The 10,789-nt window shown below is 35.4% G+C and overlaps 1 protein-coding gene and 2 non-coding genes across 3 annotated transcripts; all 3 read right to left on the bottom strand.

Annotated features, from left to right (window-relative positions):
• Window positions 1-4,374: 4,374 nt before the first annotated feature.
• On the bottom strand, window positions 4,375-6,348 carry LOC107760861 (large ribosomal subunit protein eL14). The gene is made up of 5 exons (XM_016578967.2): window positions 6,211-6,348; window positions 5,987-6,088; window positions 4,954-5,083; window positions 4,710-4,822; window positions 4,375-4,629 (listed from the first exon to the last, which is right to left on the bottom strand). Exons 1-5 carry the CDS (start codon window positions 6,211-6,213, stop codon window positions 4,576-4,578), a joined length of 402 nt encoding a protein of 133 aa, XP_016434453.1. The 5' UTR covers window positions 6,214-6,348; the 3' UTR covers window positions 4,375-4,575.
• On the bottom strand, window positions 5,499-5,583 carry LOC142174007 (small nucleolar RNA SNORD34). Its single transcript, XR_012703371.1, has one exon. It is a non-coding gene; the product is annotated as a small nucleolar RNA SNORD34 (small nucleolar RNA).
• LOC142174008 (small nucleolar RNA SNORD34) lies at window positions 5,745-5,829 on the bottom strand. Its single transcript, XR_012703372.1, has one exon. It is a non-coding gene; the product is annotated as a small nucleolar RNA SNORD34 (small nucleolar RNA).
• Window positions 6,349-10,789: the final 4,441 nt, after the last annotated feature.

The raw sequence follows: 10,789 nt of genomic DNA, 5'->3' as shown, positions 1-10,789 counted from the left end.
GGGAAATATAATTATTAAACTTGATATGCCTAAAGCTTATGACAGGGTATCTTGGCCTTTTCTTTGTGAGATGCTAAGGAGACTAGGCTTCAATGAGTTATGGATCAATCTGATTTTCAGGTTGATCTCTAGCATTTGGTATTCTATTTCTCTGAATGGTAATAGGAAAGGCTTTTTCCGTTCCTCTAGAGGATGGAGACAAGGGGATACTATTTCTCCCTCTCTGTTCGTCCTTTCCTCTGAATTTCTTTCTAGAATGCTCAATGGTATCACTGCTTGTCAAGACTTCATTCCTTATAAAATGAGAAAGAATGGTCCATGTATTACTCATCTTACTTATGCTGATGATACTATTCTTTTCAGCTCTACTGATACAACTTCAATTCAGATCATGAATCAATGCTTAGTGGATTACTCTAACACCTCAGGTCAACTTATCAACCTGAACAAGTCATGTTTTTTCCTTCATCATAATGCTGGGGAAATCAAATCAATTCTATTAAAGAATTGACGGGATTTTCCAACGAAAATTTTTCCTTTACCTACCTGGGAGCCCCTATCTACTTAGGTAGAAAGAAAATTGAATACTTCAATAATCTTACAGATAAAGTGAGTAGGAGAATTCAAGGGTGCAATGGAAAGCTCATGTCTTCTGGAGGTAAAGCAATCCTTATAAAGGCTGTTCTATACTCTATTCCCATGCATATCCTTGCAGTCACTAATCCCCCTAAAACCACCCTTCAAAATATTGAAAAGCAATGTTATAACTTTTTTTGGGGCAACTCAGAAGAAGATAGGAAACATCATTGGTTCTCCTGGTCCTCCATGTGTTACACTAAGAAGGAAGGAGGGGTCGGATTTAGATCTATCCTGGATATTAACAAAGCTTTTACGGTTGTGTCTTGGTGGAACTTTAGAACCAAGGAATCCTTGTGGAGGGATTTCATGGAAGCTAAATATTGTAATAAAATCCACCCTGTAGCTGCCACTTGGAAAGTTGGTCATTCTCAAATATGGAAGAGAATGATGGATATCAAAGATGACACTGAAATACATATCAAATGGAGAATTATGAATGGTGAAACCTCCTTTCAGGTGGGACAATTGGTCAGAACATGGCCCTTTAGCCAAACTAACAAATGATCACACCAAAGAGAGAGAGACCATTTTAGACTTCATACTTGATGACTCCTGGAACCTAAATGGCTTGAGATATGTCTTACCCGAAAATATTGTCACTGAAATATCTTTATTAAAGGTCCATGGGGGCTCAAAACTGGACCAACCTATTTGGACGATTACCAATGATGGTTTATTTACCTGTAAATCTGCATGGCAGATTCTGAAACAAAGCAAAAATCATAACACTTCTGCATCCAAAATTTGGCATAAAGGTCTTCCTTTTAAAATTTCTTTCCTTATTGATTCGTTAGCTTTTTAGCTAATTATTCTTATGTTTTGATAGAGTTTAATGCCCCATTTGTTGGAATAAATTGGATAATTGTGCTTTGAATGGTGTATTTTCAGGTTTTGAAGTTGTGTGAGAACTTTGGAATTGGAGAATATCAAAAATGGGCAAGAAGTCATCACTTTAGAGCTAAAATTGGAGAAACGTTGAAGCAAAAAGACTTTTAGGCAGACCGTTGGACACGGTTGCTCCAACCGTTGGACACGGTTCAAGAGAAGCCTGAAGAGTTGAAGAAATGAAGCTTCTGGAATTCGTCACAGTTCAGCTGCATCTCACGGTTAACCTCACGGTTAGCCCGACACGGCAATTTTGTCCACTTTTGGGACTTAGTATAAATAGCTATTTTAAGTCATTCTAGGGCATCTTTTTGGCAAGAATATTTTGTGTAGCAGCTTTTGGGATTCTTCTTTGGGATTTTGGGTGAGTTCACCATTGTTCTACACAATCTTTCTTTCATCTTTAGCTATTATGTTTAGTTTTTCATTTCTTTTTGTATTTTTCTTCCTTAATATGTCTAGCTAAGTTTATTAAGCTAGGATTGTGAACCCTAAGTGTGGTTATGTTTTTGGGTTATTAATATTAGTTCTATATTTGATTAAGTTTTGTGTTCTCTAATTATTTCATGCTTTATTGATTGATTTTGTGGTTGCAAACACTAAATCCATGCCCATTTTGCTTGTTCTAACTTGGAAGAGTGGAACTTAGCTTAGGTCTAAGTTAATTAGCAAGGAATTAAGTGGGTTAATCACTTGATTAATGAAATCTAACTAGGAATAGTGTGATTTCTACTTGGGCTAATCAATTGTTCATCATTGAGCCTTAGTTGACTTGGAAGAGTAACTTGGGTAAAAACTTCCTAAGTGTTGGAAGACATTAAGTCCTAGTGTGATCGATTGGGAACTATGGAAAAGAAGATTTGCAATTGGATATGGAGCTGAAAGGATCTCAGTTCCTAAACTTTTGTATCAGATCCAATCTATGATATGCACTCTTTTTAACACTCACTTCCCCTCACTTATCAACTTCCATGACTGGAAGAGTCTATACCACATTGTGGAAAGGTGTAAACCTCATATTAAAATTATTCCAGTCACATGGATTAAACCACCTGATGGACAACTAAAGCTCAACACTGATGGCTGCTCCAAAGGAAATTCAGGTCCAGCAGGAGGTGGGGGATGCCTAAGAGTCCATAATGGAAACTTGATCATGGTTTACTACTCTTTTTTCGGCAGTTGCACAAATAATATTGCTGAGGCAAAAGCTATTTTGATTGGTCTTAAATGGTGCTTTGACAATGGATATAATGAGGTTTTAGTGGAATCTGATTCTCAAATGTTGATCAATACTATAAACAGAACCACAAAAGGCCCTTGGCAGATAGCATGTATTCTTGAGCAGATGAAGTCTTCACATGTTAGTTTCTATATAACGTCAAATTGAAATTCATAGTAATAAAAAAAATTACAAGAGGTACACATAAGAAAACGGAAGGGAGGACCCCAAATCAACATTAGTTGGTCTAATTTGCTTTTGAGGATGCAGTGCAACTCAAAGGATTCTTCTAATGTTGTAACATAAAGAAGTTATTGAAAACATGAAGTAGTACTGGGGATTTCTCGTCTATGATTAAACCCTCTTTGATTTGGAAATTCCAGTGCAGTGTTAGCCGATGCAAAGCTCAATATTTTTGAAATGGAAATTTTTATATATATTTTTTAAATGGAAACAAAGCTCAATATTTATCATGTGTTACAACTAATCAGCCAGTTACAGAAGGAAGATATGCATTGGATGCCATAATTTACTACGCTATGCTTTAAGCACACCAGTATATAAGATATGCATCATCTCGTATCCTTACACTTAATTAGTTTATCATTCACCTGTCATATTTTTACTTTACTACTCTCCAATATCTCCTCTCATAAGTTTGACTGATCCATACATCTCAATTGTACACTCTTTACTTTTCTTTCTTACTCGTTTTTCCCACTTTTTTTCCGTTTTAAGTACCTTGGTCAAAGTTGAAAGAGAACTATGAGCAACACCGAGGGGCCGTTTGGTTCAAAACCAAGATAATCCTAAAACCAGAACTATATTCTAGATATTTTCCCACCTTATATATGGGATATACATCGATTTTCATTAAAAATAATACCGGATTTAGCTAATACCAACCTCCAACCAAATAGGGGATAAATTAAAACCCAAATATTATATTGGGAAAACCACCTAGAACCCTCGACTCTAACAGCCCCTGATAGTTCTGCTTCACCAAGTGGTAAGCTTTAAAACTTGTGATAATTCCAAGAGCTTGTGCAACATTAGCACTCCCATGTTCGGAGGATGAAAGTAGCATAAATAAGAATGATAAAATTAGGAACGAAGTTATTCGGAACAAAATGGGAGTGGCCCCCGTGGAAGACAAGATGCGGGAGTTGAGGTTGAGATGGTTCGGGCACATGCAGAGGAGTACGAATGCTCTTGTTATGAGGTGTGAGAGGCTGGCCGTAGAAGAGGTAGAGATAGGTCGAAAAAGTATTGGAGAGAGGTGATTAGATAGGACATGACACTACTTCAGCTTATTAAGGACATGACCCAAAATAGAAGGGTGTGGAGATTGAGGCTTAGGGTAGAAGGCTAAAAAGTAGTCGAGAGTTCCCCATTGTATTTTTTAATTTGTTACTACTTTTTCTTTTACTTGTTGTTTTGTCAGTCTGTTTCTTTTTCTCCTTTTCCTTATGGTAAGATCTGCGTACACACTAACCTCCCCACACCCCACTTGTGAGATTATTCTGGCATGATATTGTTGTTGTGCAACATGAGATTTCATCAGAGTTGAGACAGAAATCATAGTTAAAATGAAAGACATTTTATGTTACAAAAAGAAAGAAATCACACAATTTGAGGAAATAAGGAGCAGGTAATATAGAAGTGGTGGTTTCCAGTCGTAAATCCGCAAAACCTCAGACGAAAATTATCTCAAAACTGACTTAAATATTGCATGGCAATAAACAGAACAGACTTCTGTTATAATCTCTCAAAGCTAAAGAAAATACAATATCCAAAAGGCCTATATATCAATTGCACTAATCAGAGAGTTCTTAAGCAGCAGTCTTCTTAAGCTTTGCAAGCTCTTGTCTCACAACTCCGGCCCTCTGACAATGTCAACATACATGTATCAGGTTTTGATAGAAGGCAATAAAACAAGGTTGAAAAATAGAGGGCATAACAGTACCTTAATCTTTGCCAACATAAGCTTGAACCTGTCAAAATCATTAAGTGCAGCCCTCCTCTTCTGCACTATCAACTTCCTTCCCCAAGAACTGTTCTCCCACTTGGTCTTCACATCTGGGAGGAAACCGGACCAAAGGAGGTTTAGACTTCTTCTAAAGCAGATAAAGATGCTAAACCAATTGCTCGTATACACAACTTATATCATTTTATAAGGAAAAATGAAGATATAGTAGGCACCAACTAACCAGCAGCTTCCATAGCCTCAACCAAGGTCTTCTTCTTTGGGATTCTTTTGATGTCAATTTTGATATCTGTGAGGGAAAGTCTCTTGAAGTTAATTTGGCTCCTCACCATGTCGGGAGCATCAACAAGAGCCTGTAATTACAAAAATTAATTGAAAATGAGTACTCAGTAATATGAGTTTACACTTTACAGCTACTTCATTTTCCACGGCCATTTCAACATTGATATGGCAAAACACAATCGATCCAAATTACAGTAAATCATAAGCCCTATTCGGCTTCCTTTTCACTGGATAAGATATACGAATCATATAAATTCCCCTCTAAAAAGTAAGGCAAATGAAATAAACAATAGTTCAAACGATGACTATGCCTCAATTTCAAATCAATTGGTGCCAGCTATATAAATTCTGTCTTTCCAATTAGAATAAAAGTACACGAAACAAGAAACTAGGTAACAGCCCTATAACACTGGGACAACAATAACACACTAAAAAGGCTCCTATAGAAAATATTTAAAAAATGTATTCTAGCCAGAACCATTAATACAAGGCCTCAGTCCAAATTTTCTCAATCAAGTTAAAAAATGATCAGACAATGTAGGCATATTATCTTATTCCATCATAGGCCTTGTACTAAATCATCTAAAAACAATTAGAAACGATAACACATCAGTATTTCCCCAATAACAACAAAACTCTGTACACACCTTTACAAACTGTATTTCATCAATATTTGTCTACTTCCGTAGAAACTAACTAGTAAACAATAAATTCTAGCCAGAATCATTAATAAAAGGCCTCAGTCCATATTTGGTCAGTCAAATTAAAATGATCAGACAATGTAGGCATATATTATCATATTCCATCATTGGCCTTATATTAGATTCTCTATTAAACAAATTAGAAAAAAGACACAAAACTAAAAAATCAAATCTTTCTTTTGTTCAAAGAAATATAGCCAGCAGCTAGCTCCAAACAGTACAAATTTCATCGAGCAAAACCAAACATGAAACAAAAAACAGAAGTAAAAGTACCCTGTTTTGGTCGATGACGTCGACTATAACGACCAGCTTGCCATATTCCTTTCCGTAGTTGATTAAGGCTACCCTTCCAATCTCCACGAACCTCTTGAACGGCTAAACAACGAAACCGAATACATTAATTATCAAATAATAAAAATATGGAGTATACTTGTGAATTTCTACAAGCAAAATACATTTTCGAATCAGGACGATAGTGTATTTTGTAAAAGACTCACCATTTTCGGCGATCTGAAGGAGTAGACGCGCGAGCAGGCTATGAGGAGAGGAGCTGGAAGGAGTAATATAGTGCTAGGGTTTTTCTATGTGGCTACTGACTGTAGTATTCTAATATGGGCTTAGGCCCACAATTCGCTAAAACGTGGATGGAGGAGTGAGAATAGCCCATCTTTTCTAAGAATTTGTAGAGAAATAGCACGGGGCTAGCCAGTTTTCGAATTGCTAATTAAAAAATAGTCAGTATTTGCAAAGTTAGTAAAAAATAGCAACTATGTTGCTGCAATGCGGAAAGTTTCAGCTGAATATACTGGAGATTGGTGCAACTGTGTATGGACTTCCAACATATTATGCTGGAACTCCAACACACGGAAAGTTCCAGCATAATATACTGGAGATTGGAGCACATGTGTATGCACTTCCAACATATTATGTTGGACCAGTATATTATGCTGGAACTTCAGTATATTATGATGGAGTCCCAGTATAAGTATATTATGATGGAGTTCCGGTATACTTATACTAGGACTCCATCATAATATGCTGGAGTTCCGGCATAATATACTGGAAAAGTTCACATGTAAAAAATTTGAATTCTAGTATATTATGTTGGAATATTTTTCGGATTTTGAATAATATTTTCGTTCAGATTTATCTTTACATGAAAAGTGTCTAACTTTCGATTACTTTTGAATATTTACCTATTTTTCAATTACCACTTGTAAATCTGGCTATTTTTGAATTTCACCCGAATTTGTAGGAAGACAAAACATGGGCTGGAAAGCCCATTATCCTGAGAATTAATCCAAATATGCGCTTACTTAATTGTTTAAATTAAAAATAATTATTAGTATATATAATTTATATTTATTATGTGCATTTATATAGTATATAATAAGTATATAATTTATGTATACTAGTTAACAATAATAAATAATAAATTTGATCGGCTATTTATGTAAAGATCCCTTACAACAATGATATCTAGCCCAAATAGGCATGACCAAATTAGGAAGTTAAGACAATTTTTTTTAGAAGGTAGAAGTTTTATAAAAAAAATTGAAATGTTTTGCTTGGAAAGAAGAGATTCTACTGGCTGCCTCAAATTGAAATGACAACACATATCTCTTAACCATTATTAAATGATAAAACTTTCTATGCGAAACATGTATCTTGCACTTATTTGTTTGGTGCAAACATAAAGCGCAAATAAATTTTTATGTAGAGGAGAGTGCATAATTTTCAATCTTCTCTCGGTTGCAAAGTGGAATTTAGATTAAGAAAAAAAATTAAGAATAATTTGACTTACACGTGTGTTTGCTTGTTGATATGTTTAATAAATCTTTTAAAAGTTCAATCACAAATATTTTCTTCAAGAATTGGTTGTGAAATATTTTTTCGGTGAAGTGCAAACAAATACCGGAGAGGAAACTTTACGGATATTTTGAAAAAATACTTGGAGGCATTAGGAACCATTGAACATTTATTTGTTGGAGAACTTTTTATCCGGAGTATGAAAGACTTTAAAACTCAGTAAGTTACTTACAAGTGGGGTGGGCATAAAATCCGAAAAATTAAATTTCAAACCGTACCGGATTTGTAATGGTTCAACCGGTTATTTTGACTTTTTGAACCCCGTTCCCTAAAATAAAACTTTTTGTATGTGCTTTTAATGATTTATGACTTGCGGGGATGGTTGGTTCGAGTTTTGAAAGTGTTTGGGTTGAAATCGAAACACTTGGTTCCTTATGTTGGCTTTTAAAAGGCCAAGTTTGTCTTCGGTCAATATTTTTGAGAAAACGACACCGGAATATAATGTTGACGATTCCAACAGCTCTGTATAGTGATTTTGGACTTAGGAGCATGTTCGGAATTTTATTTGGAAGTTCGTAGTTAAATTAGGTTTGAAATGGCTAAAATAGGAATTTAAGTTTGGAAATTTGACCCGGGAGTTGACTTTTTGATATCAGGGTCAAAATTCAGTTCCGAAAATTTACATAGCTCCGTTATGTCATTTGTGACTTGTGTGCAAAATTTGAGATCAATCGGACTTGATTTGATAGGCTCCGGTACCGAATGTAAAAGTTGAAAATCTTAAATTTCATTAAGTTTGAATTGGAGGATGATTCGTGATTTTAGCGTTGTTTGGTATGATTTAAGGTTCCGACTAAGTTCGTATGATATTTTAGGACTTGTTGGTATAATTGGTTGAGGTCCCGAGGGGCTAAGGTGAGTTTCAGACGGCTAACGGATCATTTTTGGCTTTTGGAATATTGCTGATAGCTGCTGGAAAATTTTCTTCTGATTTCCTTATACGCGATCACGTGGATAGGGTTGCGATCGCGTAGGTTGGATTCAGTTGTGCTATGCGAACGCGTGGCTAAGGCCGCGTTCGCGAAGAGGAAACAAAGCAGAAGCTGACCACGCGCTTAATGCTTCGCGATCGCGCGAGGAGGCTCGCGATCGCATAGGCTTGCGGGGATTGTGCTTCGCGATCGCGTAGAGTTAATTTCTGGGCAGAAAAATTTGTGCTACGCGATCGCGTGAGGAAGTTCGCGATCACGTATAAGAAATCACTGGACAAAGAGTTTAAGTTCTGAAAATCCATTTTTAACGATTTGGAGCTCGGATTTAGGCGATTTTTAGGAGATTTTCAGAAAAAATAAAGGGGTAAGTGTTCTTAACTCAATAATGGTTAAATTACCCGAATCAATCTCTGTTTTTTACCATTTGATTGGTGAATTAAGTTGGAAAAGTTTGAAAACCCTCTTGGATATATTTGAGGATTTGAGGGCCGAATTACTATCGGAATTTAGAAATTTTGGTATGGGTAGACTCGTGGTTGAATGGACGTTCATATTTCATAACTTTCGCCGGATTCCGAGGCGTGGGCCCCACTGATAAATTTTTAATTATTTTTATTAAAAATATAATATTTTCTTACAGAATTGATTCCTATAATTTTTAGTAATTGTATCGAATTATTTTGGCTAGATTCGAGCCAGACAAAGTTGGATAATCGTGGAAAAGGCCTTCTAGTGGATTAAATTGGAGCAAAACGAGGTAAGTCTCTTGTCTAATCTTGTGAGGGGGAAATTACCTCATAGGTGATTAAATTAAATAATTGTTGCTAATTGTGGGGGCTACGTATGCACGAGGTGACGAGAGTCCGTGTGTAGCTACTATTAATGCTAAAGTCCGGGTAGTTTAAGACTCAAAGCATGAATTACTTGTGTAAATTGTATTATTTATTTAATTAATATTAATTGATATATATGAATATATTGTGATTTTTTTTGATAAAAATATTAAAGGATGGAAATCTCATATACTTGATTTTCTGTTTAAATTAATTAATTGTTAAGAGAAATTGTTCTTCCTCTTGAATTTATCTTATAATAAATATACTTTCATTCCGGAGGTACATAAGAAAATGTCATCCTTTCTTGTGGAGCAGACCGAACGCCTCGGCAGGATAGATGCATATATGGATTATGCCGCATGTCCTTCGGCAGTGTACACGAAACTCTGGATCGGGCCGTACGACCTCGGCAGAAATCGTGCTTAATAATAATAATAATAATAATTACACGATACCTGGGCAGTTTATTGCAGCTTGTATAGTTATTTGATAAATTAAAAATTTATTGAAATTGAATTGCAGCTTGTACAGCTATTTGATAAATTGGAATTTTTATTGAAATTGAAGGATTTAATTAATAGATTGAAAATTGTTGTATTTGAAGGATTCTTATTATTTTTGCTAATTGAATAAAATTATTGTTAACTATGTGAGTCATGCTGATTTGAATAATTATAATTTATTTTATTTATTATTGTTGACCCTTAGTGAGTGTCAAAGTCGGCCATCTCATCTCTATCACTTCGATATTAGGCTTGATACTTACTAGGTACACGTTGTTTACGTACTCATACTACACTTGCTGCACTTTTTGTGTAGGACCTGAGGCAAGTACTAGTGGGGGACCTATCGTCTTACACCCACGTTATCCAGGGGCATAGTGGTGAGCTGCCTTTCTGAGCCGTTCTGCAGCTACCAGTGTCTCTCCTTGTATTTTTCATTCTGTATAATCTACTAGATGCTCATACACTTGTGACACCAGGTTTTGGCACACACATTGGTAGAATTTGGTGTCTTATATTTTTTTTAGATTTAAATTTTATCGATATATGTTTAATTTATTAGTTGGCTTGCCTAGCTATAGTGTTGGGCGCCATCATGACCTATAGGTAAAATTGGATCGTGACAAAATTAAATTGGTATTTCGGTATTCTTCAGTATAGATTTTTCGATATTTCGATGTGGTACTCGATATTAAATTTTTGATATATCTAAGGATGGGCGTTCGGGCAGTTCGAACAATTTTTTTCAAAAGGTAGAAGTTTTTATAGTTTTTTTTTTTGAAATGTTTTGCATGGAAATAAGAGATCATACTGGATGCCTCAAATTAAAATGACAACACATATCTCTTAACCATTATTAAATGATAAAACTTTCTATGCGAAACATGTATCTTGCACTTATTTGTTTGGTTCAAACATAAGGTGCAAATAAATTTT

This window comes from Nicotiana tabacum, chromosome 19 (assembly GCF_000715075.1).
Source record: "Nicotiana tabacum cultivar K326 chromosome 19, ASM71507v2, whole genome shotgun sequence".
NCBI classification, from domain to species: Eukaryota; Viridiplantae; Streptophyta; class Magnoliopsida; order Solanales; family Solanaceae; genus Nicotiana; species Nicotiana tabacum.
The sequence above is the reverse complement of the archived record's forward strand: the minus strand, read 5'-3'. Positions and strand labels throughout refer to the sequence as shown.

Bases quoted from the DNA above. Each gene is read 5' to 3' on its own strand.
- LOC107760861 (XM_016578967.2), bottom strand. The intron at 5,084-5,986 runs GTACTTTTACTT...TTGTAATTACAG, and splicing joins ACGTCATCGACCAAAACAGG to GCTCTTGTTGATGCTCCCGA. The intron at 4,823-4,953 runs GTTAGTTGGTGC...GTTTCCTCCCAG, and splicing joins TGAGGCTATGGAAGCTGCTG to ATGTGAAGACCAAGTGGGAG.